This window comes from Erythrolamprus reginae, chromosome 5, assembly GCF_031021105.1.
Source record: "Erythrolamprus reginae isolate rEryReg1 chromosome 5, rEryReg1.hap1, whole genome shotgun sequence".
Taxonomy (NCBI): domain Eukaryota; kingdom Metazoa; phylum Chordata; class Lepidosauria; order Squamata; family Dipsadidae; genus Erythrolamprus; species Erythrolamprus reginae.
In genome coordinates, this window is record NC_091954.1 from 41168706 (window position 1) to 41183007 (window position 14302).

The window sequence follows — 14302 nt, forward strand, 5'->3', positions numbered from 1 at the left end:
TACCCCCATAGGCATTCAAAAGACCAAAAAAATGTGTGAAACAGGTGGGATGTGTCTCGCAATCCAATTTCTCCTTCCTCTAGCATTCCCTGTTGAAGGGAATGTCTGTAGGAGGCTGAAATTGTGTTTGGATGGTAACAGCCCCCCATGGAAGTTCAAACTGTGAATAACTGAGAGTTGTCTGTGTATCAGACTGGATGTGCTAGACTTCTTTATAAAAGCAAGTGTCTCCTGTGTATGAAACATTAGCTAATTGTGCTAATGATTGGTACCGTTTGAGACTGAAGTGTCAATTTCTGGAATCCTGATAGTGTTATACATTTCTAATTTCCACTGACAGCCAATTTAGCTGATTTTTGCCAGGACTGACTCCAACATGGGACTTTTGAGAAGCAAGGGGGAGTGATCGGCATCCTTGAGGGAGTGCTAACAAAAGTGCAAATAATCTTTGAAAGATAAAAGTGAGAAACGAGTACTCAGACCATCCAAATTCAGATCACTGGAAACCGCGTATATAGAGGCCATGGGATACTAAATGCTACATTTGTGCAGTGGAATGGTTTTCAGAATATATTGGCCTGAGCACAGCTCCTCTCACCTATTTCAGCTGCTTTGGGGGGTTTCCCAGATTTTTCCTGCACAGTCCCTTCACTTCATCTCTAATTCAGTGGAAAGATGCCTTGGAAGGCCCCAAAACATTTATGATGAGCTTTCTGGAGGACATAACAGTTCAATGATGGGAGATTCCTCTTGTGCCAACATGTTTGCAAAGCACCCTGCAAATGCATTACAAAACATTATTTTAAATTCTTTGCCGTATCTGTGGGGGAGGGGGGGAATGTAAAGTGTGATTGAGGCCTGTAATGTTTAAATGTTTTTTTAAAAATGAGTATCTGGTAAAAAAGAAAGGGAATGGATATGTACAACAGTGACAAGAATCAAGTGCTCCAATATAAATATGTCTCAAATGAACAGTGTGTGTAATTTTAAAGTAGGATTGTGTTATGGACAATTTACTCAACAAGAGTACTCCCTCTGCTGGATTAATGTAGGAAGATAGCCTCCAAACAAACCTTGTCTATGGAAAGTAATAAGGAGTAGAAGGCACAAAACAACATGATGATGAGTATTTGTGGATAACCCAAATAAAGAACAAATTGTTGAAATTCGAGGAGAGGTTTTGTTCATATTTGAATTAGATGAGCATCTGTACGGAAGGAGTGTGATGGTATTCCCAGTCACAGAAAAAAATAGAACCTCTGAATTGATGCAACTAGGAGACTTTGTTCCCGTCCTTTCCCCCCAAATGTAGATTTAAGCATTTTATTGTGTGCATACATTTCACTTTGTCATTCAGCCACAGTAGCATAGTGGTTAGAGTGCAGCACTGCAGGTTACTTCTACTGATTGCTGGCTGCCTGCATTGTCTATTCAAATCTCAACATACTCAAGGTTGACTCAGCCCTCCATCATTCCGAGGTCAGCAGAATGAGGACCCAACTTGTTGGGGGCAATATGCTGACTGTAAAACTCCTAGAGAGGGCTGCAAAACACTGTAAAGTGGTATGTAAGTCTAGGTACTATTGCTATTGATGGAAGGCATGTTAACTACCGCAGTGAAGAATTGATGCTTCCTTTATGTTCTTTGTCAAACAGTGACTCAAGTGCTGTAGGACCCATGACTGTAGCTCAGTCAGAGGGGCTGCATTTTACTATCCAAGTAGTTGTACTACTACTACTGCCTCTGCATTGAAATATCATTGGGCATCTAAAATGAGATAAATAAGTTTGTTAACAGTAGACTGCAGAAAACTGAATGGGTCTTTCATTAAAAAAATGGAGGATAAAACTAAATCACATTTAGCTATTTTGTGGAGTAGAAAACAAATCAAATTAGAGATTATATTATATAACTGTTGAGAAAAAGAAGTGGATTTCTCTTTATACACGTCACTGCCTACACCTCTCTACATGGAGAGGTGAAGGCAGTCTTCAACCTACAACCCCAATTAGAACCAGAATTTCTGTTGTTAAACGAGGTGGTTGTTAAGTGAGTTGCACCTGATTTTATCACCTTTTTAAACGATTTCATAGTTATAAGCAAATCAATGCAGTTGTTAAACAAATCTAGCTTTCCCCATTGATATTGCTTATCTCAGCTGGGAAGATCACAACTGGTGATCCCATTACCTCAGAATCCTGCAGCCTTTGGAAATACCTGCTGGTTGCCAGGCGCCCAAATTTTGTTCTCATGGCTGTGAGGATGGTGCAGTCTTAAGCGTGAAAACGTTCATAAGCCACTTTTTTCAGTACTATTGTAATTTTGAATGTTCACTAAATGAATGGTTGTAAATGGAGAACTGCTTGTAAAATAGCTGAGATTTCCCCCCCACCCCAAAGCTGCTTGGTTTCGCCCTAAATAAATATACCTCTCCCCTCTGATTTCCATTTTCAGCTTTTGACAGTCAACCCTGAGCATCGTTTTTCTAGTCTAGCCAACATTAAGACTTCCTCCTACTTATCTAACATAGACTGGGATGAAATTTGTGAGAAGAAAGTAGAGCCTGGTTTCGTTCCTAATGTAAGTCAAAATGTTGAGTCTGTTCATTTCTGTTGTGGGTCTCTGTTACTCATGAAGGAGATATTCAGAAGTGGGTTTCAGCAGTTTCTGACCAGTTCTGGAGAACTGGTAGTGGAAATTTTGAGTAGATTGGAGAACCTGTAGCGGAAATTTTGAGTAGTTCAAATACCACCTCTGACTGACCCTGCCCCCACCTATTCTCTGCCTCCCGAGTCCCAGCTGATTGGGAGGAAATGGGGATGTATCCTTCCCCTGAAGTGGGGAGGGAATGGAGATTTTACAGTATCCTTCCCCTGCCATGCCCACCAAGTCACCCCCCCATCCAGTCACATGACCACCAAGCTTTGGCCACCATCACATGACCACCAAGTCACACCCACAGAACCGATATTAAAAAATTTGAAAACCAGCACTGGGGATATTAATATAAAACCAAGGATTGTATTTCCCTCACACACACACACATCCCCATGGCTTACAAAGTTGGGCTCAGAATATTGCTTGCATTATCTGTTTGCTATTCACACGGCAGCCTCTCTGTCTGATTTTTCACAGAAGGGCCGTCTGCATTGCGACCCCACTTTTGAACTGGAAGAGATGATTCTGGAGTCAAGGCCCCTGCACAAGAAAAAGAAGAGGCTTGCGAAGAACAAATCCAGGGACAACAGCAAGGACAGCTCACAGTCGGTAAGTGTTCCCTTGCAGTTGCCAAAGTAAATTGAAATCTTTTGAGAGTCCTCTGATTGCAGGAGCTGGCATTTCGCTTTCAAATGTCTCTGCAATAACCCTACTGTGCTCTTCGCCAAATTGTAAGGCAGTGCATAATTTTGACTTTTGTTGAAGTATCAAACAAAGTTCTTCCTTAAGTTGTTCCACAAAGCAATAGGGATCCTTCACTATAGTATAGGTAGTCCTCAATTTATGACCATAATGGAGTCTCAAATTTATGTTGCTAAGTGAGACATTTGTTAAGTGAGTTTTGCCCCATTTTAACCACTTTTCTTACCCCCATTGTTAAGTGAATCATTGTAGTTGTGAAGTTAATCTGGTTTCCCCATTGACTTTGCTTGTCAGAAGGTTGCAAAAGGAGATCATGTGACTCCGGGACATGGCAGCCATCATAAATATGAACCTGTTGCCAAACATCCCTATCTTGGTCACGTGACCGTGAGGATGCTTCAGTGGTCATAAGTGTGAAAAGCAGTCATGTCACTTTTTTTCACTGACATTGTAATTTCGAAGGTCACTAAATGAACTGTTGTAAGTTGAGGACTACCTGTACCAGCACAGAAGCCTCTTCTTACTTTGGTCTTAACTAGCAAAGAAACAGACACGGGGAAGATTCAAACCAGTGTAGTGTGCTTCATTAAAGCAAAGTTGTTTCATGAACAGATTGCCTCTTCGGCACCAATCTAAATCTCCTTGCACTCTCCTACATTATGTTCCTCTAATTAGGTGAGACTAAAGCTGCTACAATCTCAACTCCTGTTGTTATAATTGGTTGTGAGAATAATCCTGGAAGTCAGGAGGAAGAGCCACAGACCTGACAACCATCAGGCAGAGGAGATCTCAGTCCTCAGAAGTGGTAGTGGGCTGGGATGGAGAATGGGAAGTGTTTAGGAAGAAAAATTGTATTTTACCAATGAAGAAATAAAGGGAGACTAGTAGAAATCTATAACAAGTTATTTATCTAGGCCCTCAACAGTCAGGATTCAGGCCCAGCTACAGCACAGAAACTGCTTTGGTCGCGCTGATGGATGGTCTCTGGCGGGCCCGGAATAGGGGTTTATCGGCCTTCTACAGGTCCCGTCAACTAGACAATGTCACTTGGCGGGACCTAGGGGAAGAGCCTTCTCTGTGGGAGTCCCGGCCCTCTGGATTCAACTCTTCCTAGAGATTCATGTTGCCACCAACCTCCTCTCCTTCCATACGAATCTAAAGACTCATTTATGCCACCAAGCTTGGGGTCATAAGATTCTACCCCCTGGCCAATGAATGTATAGTGGGGTTGTTTCAATGGATATGTGTGTATGTTAATAGGCTTTTTAGTTTTTAAAATGTAATTCTTAATTTTAATTAATTATATCTCTATGTATACTGTTTTTATATGCTGTGAACCACCCTGAGTCTTCGGAGGGGTGGCATATAAATTATTATTATTATTATTACTATTATTATTATTATTATTAATAATAATAATAATAATAATAATAATAATAATAATAATAATAATAATAATAATATAGCTTTCGTCAGCTAGCCATACCCTTTCTGGGATTCGAATGTTTTTCTGGTGAAACTGGTCTATCATGGCAACCAAGTCTACTCAAATATGGAATGGAGCATACTGCTTCCCAAAAAACACTTAATCTCTCCCCTGGTATCACTGACAAAGTGAGGAGAGCCTGTGGCTTAGAGGTTAATAAATCTACCTAACATGCTAGTAGCCCGGATTTGAATCTCAGAAAGGATATGGCTAGAGGATGAGAGCTAAATAGCTTCAAATAGATCTCTACTAGTCTCCCTTTATTTCTTTGTCAGTAAAATATAAATTGAACACAAAAATAGTTCATTGCGAAAGTGACTGCGAAAGCTCCTGGATTGGGTCTGAAAGGTGGAAGCGGAAGCAACATATTCCGTCCATATCTGGGTAGACCAGGTTACCCCGATAGACCAGTTTCATTGGAAAAATGCTTTCAAACCTCCCGAGTTTTTCGGAGACTAACGGAAAAGGAGGGGAGAAATGCTTTCAGACTTGCAAGATTCTGTTAATGTAACTTTACGATGAAGATGGAGCTAATCTTCATTGTTGCCCTTCTTATCTGGGATACTTTGAAGGGCTGTTATTTTATTCAGTCATATTGGTCTGTCAAACAAACACAATTTTATTGTGGCAAAGGACCAACCGCTTGCCAACTGCTGCTCAAAAGTGACACCATTGTTGCTTTTCTTGTTGCTTTCCTTGAATACCAACAATGTGCATGCCATTCAATGTAAGAACGCAGAGCCATGGATATCAAAACAATCTTTCTGACTGAAAATATTTAAATAATGGGTGCAAATTTTGTCTGCATTTCTTAAGAACGAAAATGGATCAAAAGCAGAAATGAGAGTAACTGAGGCAGACCAACAATTTACAGAAACTGACTGATCTGCTCATCGCTATCTGTCCATGATGGTTGATTAGAGGAAGCTATGCTAAAAAAAATGAAAGAGATGCTATTTTTTTTCAAGTCAGCGGTAGACAAAAATCTAGCAGACGTTGGTAAGAAGAAAAGGTGTATATAAGCAATGGCATATGGATAGCATCCTGTTGTAATGATCAGGTTTGCCAGGTAACATATTCTAATTGGAATTAGGTCAAAACTAGTCAAAATTCTCACTTTTAATGCTTTTCAGAAACACCTGTTCTTTGAATTAAGAGGTGTAAAAGAGCCTTCCATAGATGTTGCCGAGAGTGTATTCAGTCTTTTAATCCCAGTAAATTCATTACAGGCTGAAAGCTAGCAAAAAAAATTAAAAATGATGTTAGATTGTCAGTCATCTAGCTCCAGTTATATCTGTAGGGCTCTTTCTCTTTCCACAGCAATAATTCACTTTATAATCCCTCCTGCTTTATTTCTAAACAAATTAGCAAATTTATGTCCAGCTGTTCGATTTTAAAAAAACAACAACAAAGTCTCAAATCAGCTAAACTGGAAATCTGTTTTGTGAAGCAAAAAATAAAGCAGATAATAGCTGTACTGGTTCTGATGTCCCTGTTCAGTGCTACGGCTATGTGGCGCATTGGAATTAATTTCAAAAAGTGGTTCATAATGCGCAGGAGCTCATTTGTAGCCTGTTTGCAACTTCATAAAGTAGCTGTAATGTATCCTGGGATCATTGTTTCTTTTGCCTGGTGTCAGGCCCATCATGGTGACCTGCCATTCTTTTGGAGGTGGGGAAGGCTTGCTGGCATTTTCACATGCTTTTGGTTTTGCTGTACCTGCTTGGGAATTAGGGAGGGGGAATCATCTTTGGAGACGAGCAGACTCCCTCCCAGCCGGTTCCAGCCTGGTTTCAAGGCCGTCATGCCCTGAGAGTGAATTGTTATCTGCCTTGTATTCTCATCTAGTGTTCTCATAACTACATTGCAACATCACATTGGCTGCTAGTGGACTGGTCAGGGGGGTTGGGCTTGAAGAAATGAAATACAATTTCAGATTCCCCCTTGCTTTCTTGCAATCACTTTCTCTCAGTAAAAGTTCTTTTGGTTCAACTTAATGGATTCAAGAGTCTTGCTTTCTTGAGGGACCAGCTGGGGCAAGTCCTTACCCCTAGATTCTATCAGATTATGCCATCTTCTGTCGCAATAGGCCACTAGCTGAGGCGTTCGGCAGTGTAGAATGACATTACAGTTCTATTTCTTCAGGTTCAGAAACATGTTTTGTAGAGTCGATCTGAATTGCCTTGTCTTACTCTCCTTGTCTTACTCTCGTTTTTAGTTTCTCTCCTCCATCTCTTGAAGTGGAGTACATTTATTTATTTATTATTTATTTATTTATTGTACTTGTATGCCATGCCTCTCCACAGACACGGGATGGCTCACAGCATATACCAGAAACATAACAATACAATTTATCCAATTAATATATTAAAAAGATTCTTAAACATTCTACTTTAAAACATTCATTTGCATTCATTCAATACTCACACTAACGACATTCGTTGGTCGGGGGGAAGGACTAATGTCCCCAGGCCTGGCAGCAAAGATGTGTTTTTAAACTCTTTCGGAAGGCAAGGAGAGTGGCAACAGTGCAAATCTCCTGGGGGAGATGATTCTAGAGGGCCAGGGCCCCCACAGAGAAGGCTCTTCTCCTAGGCCTCGTCAGCTGACATTGTTTGGTCGATGGGGCCCTAAGGAGGCCAACTTTGTGGGACCTCACCGGACGCTGGGATTTGTGTGGCAAAAGGCGGTCTCGGAGATAGTCTGGTCCTATGCCATGTATGGCTTTATAAATCATAACCAACACTTTGAATTGTGTCCGGAAACCGATTGGCAGCCAATACAGTCTGCGGAGTGATGACGAAATAAGGGCATGCCTTGGAAGACCCATAACCGCTCGTGCAGCTACATTTTGGACGATTTGAATTTCTGAGCACTCTTCAAAAGCTCCCATATAGAAAGCCATGTAAAGAGTACATGAAGCATCCTCTCAATGTTTGAGTTTACAACAAAAGTTTACACCTTTTGAAGGAGGTGGTGCCTAGGATGTCACCTCTCTGTTGGTCATCTGTATCTCTCTCTTCTTAATGTGTGACATGTAAAGTTTGCACATTATTATATTTGAATTGGCCTTATTCTACTGTAGATCCATGAAGTCCAGAGTAAAAATCATAGAAACCATCGGCTGAAGGAGGGAATGTGTCAAATGCAGGAAATTAAAAAATCAGGATAATTCAAATAGGTTTATTGCATGCTAATGCGCTCTACAAGAATCTGAAGTACTAACAGTCAAGGAAAATTGGTGGTAGACAAGAATCAATGTAAGTCAAGGTGTGTTGGACCTAAATCTTTTATGGACACTCTAACTTTAGCCTGATCATCTCTTATTGGAGGCCCCAATTTTTTTTTTGTGTGTGTGTGTGTGTCAAAAGACATTCTAGTCCATTTGGGGGAGGAAGCATTTGAGGTCAACCCTTTAGGTCTGTATCTGCTGGTGTGTTTTTTTTTAAAGGGAAAGCAGACAGTTTGGTGGGATTTTTTAAAAACGAGATCAACAATAAAGAAATCTGTTTGACAAAATCTCAGGGTTTTGGTTGCTTACACCTGACAAAAGGGGTAGGTGGATAGATGGCTATTGGTTTACTTCTATCTAATGAGCTATGACTGAACATGGATTTTGATTTGTCTCCTAATTTATTGCCTGACATGTTAATGATTATATCATATCAGACTATTTTATTAAGCAAAATAAGGTTCCTGAATAACTAATGGGGGGAAAAGAAAAGCATACTGTGTCACAAATCTGAGTGACATAAAGATGGATGTTATTTATTTTCTGTTTTTAATTCAAGACAATTTAGACAAGAAAGTATAATGTAATGTGTTTTTTTTTAATATAGGAAAATGATTTCTTGCAAGAGTGCCTTGAAGCCATTCAGCAAGATTTTGTCATTTTCAACAGAGAAAAGTGAGTCTGAAATTCATTTTTAAAAGGGTGGAAAGATGGATGGGTTGACTGGATAATTATGATTATAATTTTTGGAGAAACAGAAATTCTCCTATTTTCAGTTATTTTACGTCTCACCAAAAATCTACTGTATATCTAAAGTTGGAGAGCGCCTTCTGATCATCAAGTGATAGAGATTGTAGGTTATAATCTGATACATTTCACACCTTGGCAGCTTGAAGATATGTGGACTTCTGGCAAAAAATTTAAATGATCTTAGAACAAATTATTTCCCAGACAATTCACTTTAGACCTAAGAGTTATTCCTCTTAGGAATTGTTAGACAAAACATTAAAAAAGAAGACCAGTACATTATTATTCACATTTTAATGGCTGCAAGAATTTTATATGCTCAATTTTGGAAACAAGAAAGAACCCCAACTACTTTAAATCTTCTAATTAAAAATTATGGAATGCACAGAAATGTCAAAATTGACAATGGAAATTCAAAATAGGGATGAATCTGATTTCTACAAAGCCTGGGAGAAATGATATTATTGGTTATCACACACAAAAATATTTAAGTATCATTAAAAAAGAAGAAAACTAAACAACAATTTCACCAAACCCCAACACAGGAGATGAAATGAAAACAACTCATGAATAGCAAAAGACATCGATCGAGACATGCTAAAGACACTTACTAAAATTTATAACCCAAACCCCAAAATTTTGACTACCTAAATAAAACCTAAATAAAACATAATTAACATTTAAAAATCATACGCACATACCAAATTCAGTTAGCAATATTACTACAAAACAGAAGGGAAACTTGCAGCTACCTCACAACTGAAAATAAAGGTCGTTTACAAGCAAAATGTCATCTACATAGCTGACAAAATATTTTTTCCCTCTTTAATCTTTTCTTTAATTTTTTCATTAATTTTATTCTTTTTTTCAGTACAATTTATATTATTTTTATATTGCGCATCATTTGTTTCCTTTTTTTGTATATATTTAATTTTTTTTTTTAAAGGAAGATATGTGGACTTCAAGCTGCCAAAGTTGAAAAACACTGCATATACTATATATAATATATTTATTTATTCAATTTTTATGCTGCCCTTCTCCTTAGACTCAGGGCGGCTTACAACATGTTAGCAATAGCACTTTTTAACAGAGCCAGCATATTGCCCCCACAATCCGGGTCCCCACCTCGTAAGGATGGAAGGCTGAGTCAACCTTGAGCCGGTGATGGGATTTGAACCGCTGACCTTCAGATCTACAGTCAGCTTCAGTGGCCTGCAGTACAGCACTCTACCTGCTGCGCCACCCCGGCTCTATGTAATTAATAGATAACATAAAAGTATTAGCTGACAACAAAAGAATAATAAAGATGACACCAGATAAATTTAAGTGTTTTTGTACAGTAGCAGGAATGCTATTATATAGATGCTCCTGCTTTTAACATTCACTTGACCTATTGCATTTGATGAGACTGCTCAGAATAGCTTTAGGACTACCCAGGCAAGTAAATATGGGAAATATTGTCCTCTAGGGAACCTTTGAAAGGAAGGATATGCATCCAGGGAGTATGAAAGTGACACAGTTCTACAAGCCTATCTTAACCCTAATCTCCATCAAATATTTCATCTCAGAACAATGTGTTATGCCCAAAGCCATTATGTGACATTAGAGGCTTTGGCCTGCCACAGTTAGCACAGTGATAGGGAAACGGGAGGGGCGAAAGAGAGAGAAGTTGATAACCACCATACATTCCTTTACATAGAGTCCAAGGTCAACTGAACAAATGAGGAAGCTAGTGAATCCCTGCACTGGATTGGTCCATATGATTGCACTTGTGGGTGTGGGGATGTGAGATGAACCTTAACCTGGATGGGGAACTGAAGAGAATTTAGTGTTGGAATGACAGTTACAAATCCAACATGGCTTTGCTAATAAATTGAACTTTGTTTGAGAGCACAAGAGTGGAACGTGATTTATTTCTCAGATGCTATTTGGTTCACTGACAACAAATTCCAACACTCACCTTTCCTTTGAAAATTTGAGCTCCCATCCATCGGCTCCAGCCACTGGCAGAGAGTAAACTCAAGAGAATGGAAGTGACACAATTCTTTTATGGTTACTTACTTTGCTATGTACATAACTAACTTTACCTTCTGTATAGGTTGAAGAAGAGCCAGGATCAGATGAATGAATCCCTTTCTCCTCCTGAAACCACCGATGAAACAGAGACTGAAACAGAATCTGAACATTCCAACATCAACATGTGTAGCTCAGTATGTTCTTCTACAGGAAGCAGCTAGGACGATGGGGCAAAGGGGTCAGAAGCTGGTGTGCCTCTTAAATAAAACATTCTCAGGTTGCAGATGACAGTACAGCAGGTACTTTTGGATGGGGGAAAAAAAAAGAAGAGTCACACAAACCAACACTGTAGAGTCACAGAAAAAGCAAATAGTTCTCACAGAACTCATGGATTGAAACAAAAATCTCCTGTTACCAGAGACTTTGCTACTATGCAACACCTCAACACAATTGTTCCATTTCTTTCTTTGTCTGTTTCTTTTGATTGGTGACAGGTTGCAATCTGAAGCATCTTTCAGGGACAAGAATGTAACATATATCCCGAGAACACGCAGGATGAAAGCGGGCAAGGTGGGAGGGGTAGAAAAGATTGCCAAGGCAATCGAAAATGCTCCATCACTATTGTCCTTAGAGCCGGAGCGTGCAAAATTGCCCCTTGATATTTTCAGAGCATTTGAGGATTCTTACAGAGCACAGCAGTTACAGAGTTACCCGCTGGGCCTGGGATCAAGTGATGCCCTTGGCTTCATGTGGTTTTTAATAAGTTTAATCTCTGATTTAACAAGTGCTTTGGAATCCAGCCATCTTGGGCCAACTGCCCTGAATTTCACAGCTAGTTTTTAAAAACTGTGTAGTGCAAGGTAATGTTGCTTTTGTCAAAACGCTGCATCTTTTCACAAGGGGCGTCATTTTCTAAAATAATTTTTTTCCACCCTGTTTACATAAACATCCACACCTGTATCATAATACCAAAACATGCATAATTATACATTTCTATCCAAAATGTCATAAAGAAATATCCCAAATTTGCACCTTTTGTACTTTTTTCTCCCGTCTGTTTTCCCTCTACCTTCTTTCTCCCTCTCTCGCCTTCCTTTCCACGTCCTCTTCCTCCCTCTGATCCTTCCCTGAGTACCTCCACTCCATTTTATAAGCACCCTGAACTGAGGTTAGCATTTCCTTCACTCCTGTAAAGGAGCAGGATGTTAGCATGGTTTGAGTGAGATGCCCTAATGATGGAGGAAGTAACATTCTTTATGCTGTTCAAAGGGTAATTTAAATATATCAATCATTGGCATCCGTCTTAACTTCTTACAAAAACTGGAAAATTTTGATGCTGGTTCCAGCTGTGGATAATACTGCCTTTTTCATTGTTTCAAAAGTCACTTCTCCCTCTTTCTTACACCAAGGCAACTCTCTTACACATATTTATCGGGAATAACATCCCCTCAATATAGTGGATTTACCCCAGATAAAAATAGTAGGGTTGCCTTGAGGCTTTTTCTTACAATATTGTGGCTTTATTCTTAAAACTCTAAGAATCCTTGATATTAGGGTATATGTTGTACATAAATCTTGTAACTCTTTTAACTCCAGTTTTGTTCAAGCCTCGAAGAGATTGTCCTGTTCGTATCTCAGTTGTGTTTTCTTGAAAGAAAGTGAACTTTGCATGCTTTTAATGTCGATACATTTCCCACCCACCTGCCTTGTCTTATTGAAACCAATTTGCTAGCATTGGACTGGAGTTTTTTGGAAACAGAAATCCTTACAGCCTTACTTCTGAAGCTACAATTTTCTGTGAAACAAGGTTTTTTTAAAAAAGAAATTATCTACCTTTAAGATGGAATTCTGACCAACTCATTATCCAGTCAATTCAACAAATAACACAACAGAGGTGTAAACCCTTTTATATGGACTACAGTGAACACATGCTTCATTTTCCACAGTTTTATGTGGAAATTAGTAAGAAACAAAAATTGTCCACAACCGATATTTCGTAAGAAAGGAAAGAAAAATCAAGTTTGCTTGTGTAGATATACAAAGAAACCAAAGCTTTATTCTCAGTGCCACTATTTGTAGATTATAGCCAGGTAAATGGCACATCCAATTTACAGTTGAATGGTAAATGTTATTGTGTTAGTACCATGATTAAAACTTCACTTGATTTCAAAGGGAGAAACTCTCAAAGATGTTTAGATTATGCTATTCCACCAGCTGTTTTATCATAGTGTCACAACTTCTGATGTTACAAGCAGACATGCAAGCATGCCAACTGGAATGTTCAAAGTCAAAAAGCCTTTTAAATGTCAGGAAAAAGAACACCACGACTCATGAGTAAGGTCTAGTAGTGAGTACAGAACCACATTCAGCCCAATGTAGTTATTGTCCCCATGGGATACGGAATCCTAACACTAAGGATCATAATTTCATACAGGATTATAACCATGTCCAGACAAGCCTGGATCCAGTCTTTTTTCAGACCATCCAACATACTGATTTTCCTAATGCCTCAAGAAAACTAAAGTGCCAATATGGTTCGCCAACTGATCCCGGTTCAGTGGCATCATAGCACAATAGATTCTACAGAGTTAAAACTCCAAATTGAATTCAAGAACTAAGTGTGGGTGACATGTGCATGTTCTAGTAATCAATCATAGACTTAAAATGTTGCATTTTTAAAACGAGTACTTGCCTCTAACTGGTTTGTTTAGAAAGTGTTTAGTCTAATTAGCCTTGTGTTGAATGTTCTATGTGAATCTAAGGAGAAACTGCTTTCTTGTTACAATGTTTGCATTGATATAAGCCAGTAAGTGTGGTTATTGGCTAATGAATTCATAGGAAGTCCATTGTTTTTTTTAAAGACACAAAATAAAAGATTTACATTCATGATTTAATAAAATGCAGAGCCAGCAAAGTTTGTTGTGTTGATTTGTTATGGGGAGTTGTGCTTCTGTTTAAGGAGACCAATAAGGCTGAACAATGGCTAAATTTGGCTGAATTATACTCAAAGCTTTCTTTTTCTTATTTTTCTCTTTCTTTCTGTCTCTCTCTTTGTCTTCAGAAACCATGCAGACATAACACTTACTTACTTACTTACTTACTTACTTACTTACTTACTTACTTACTTACTTACTTACTTACTTACTTACTTACTTACCGTACTTACTTACTTACTTACTTACTTACTTACTTCTTACTTACTTGACTGATCATTTCACAACAGGCATGGACAGAGTCTAGAGCAGTGATGGCGAATCTTTTTTCCCTCAGGTGCCAAAAGAGCATTGGCGTGTGCTATTGTGCATGCGCAAGTGCCCACACCCATAATTCAATGCCTGGGAGGGCAAAAACAGCTTCCCCTGCCCTCTGGAGGCCCTCTGGAGGCTGGAAAAGGCCTGTTTACCAACTTACCAGTAGGCTCATATTTTGCCCTTTCCAAGTTCCAAAGGCTTCCCTGGAG

The 14302-nt window shown here is 39.1% G+C and overlaps 1 protein-coding gene across 1 annotated transcript in view; it reads left to right on the forward strand.

Annotated features, from left to right (window-relative positions):
• Positions 1-13756, forward strand: part of STK32C (serine/threonine kinase 32C) — a 246082-nt gene extending 232326 nt beyond the window's left edge. The window contains exons 9-12 of the mRNA XM_070752455.1: positions 2456-2581; positions 3137-3268; positions 8687-8754; positions 10925-13756. Of these exons, the coding sequence (XP_070608556.1) occupies positions 2456-2581; positions 3137-3268; positions 8687-8754; positions 10925-11063 (465 nt within the window). The 3' untranslated portion in view covers positions 11064-13756. The remainder of the gene's footprint in view (positions 1-2455; positions 2582-3136; positions 3269-8686; positions 8755-10924) is intronic.
• The last annotated feature ends 546 nt before the right edge of the window (positions 13757-14302 follow it).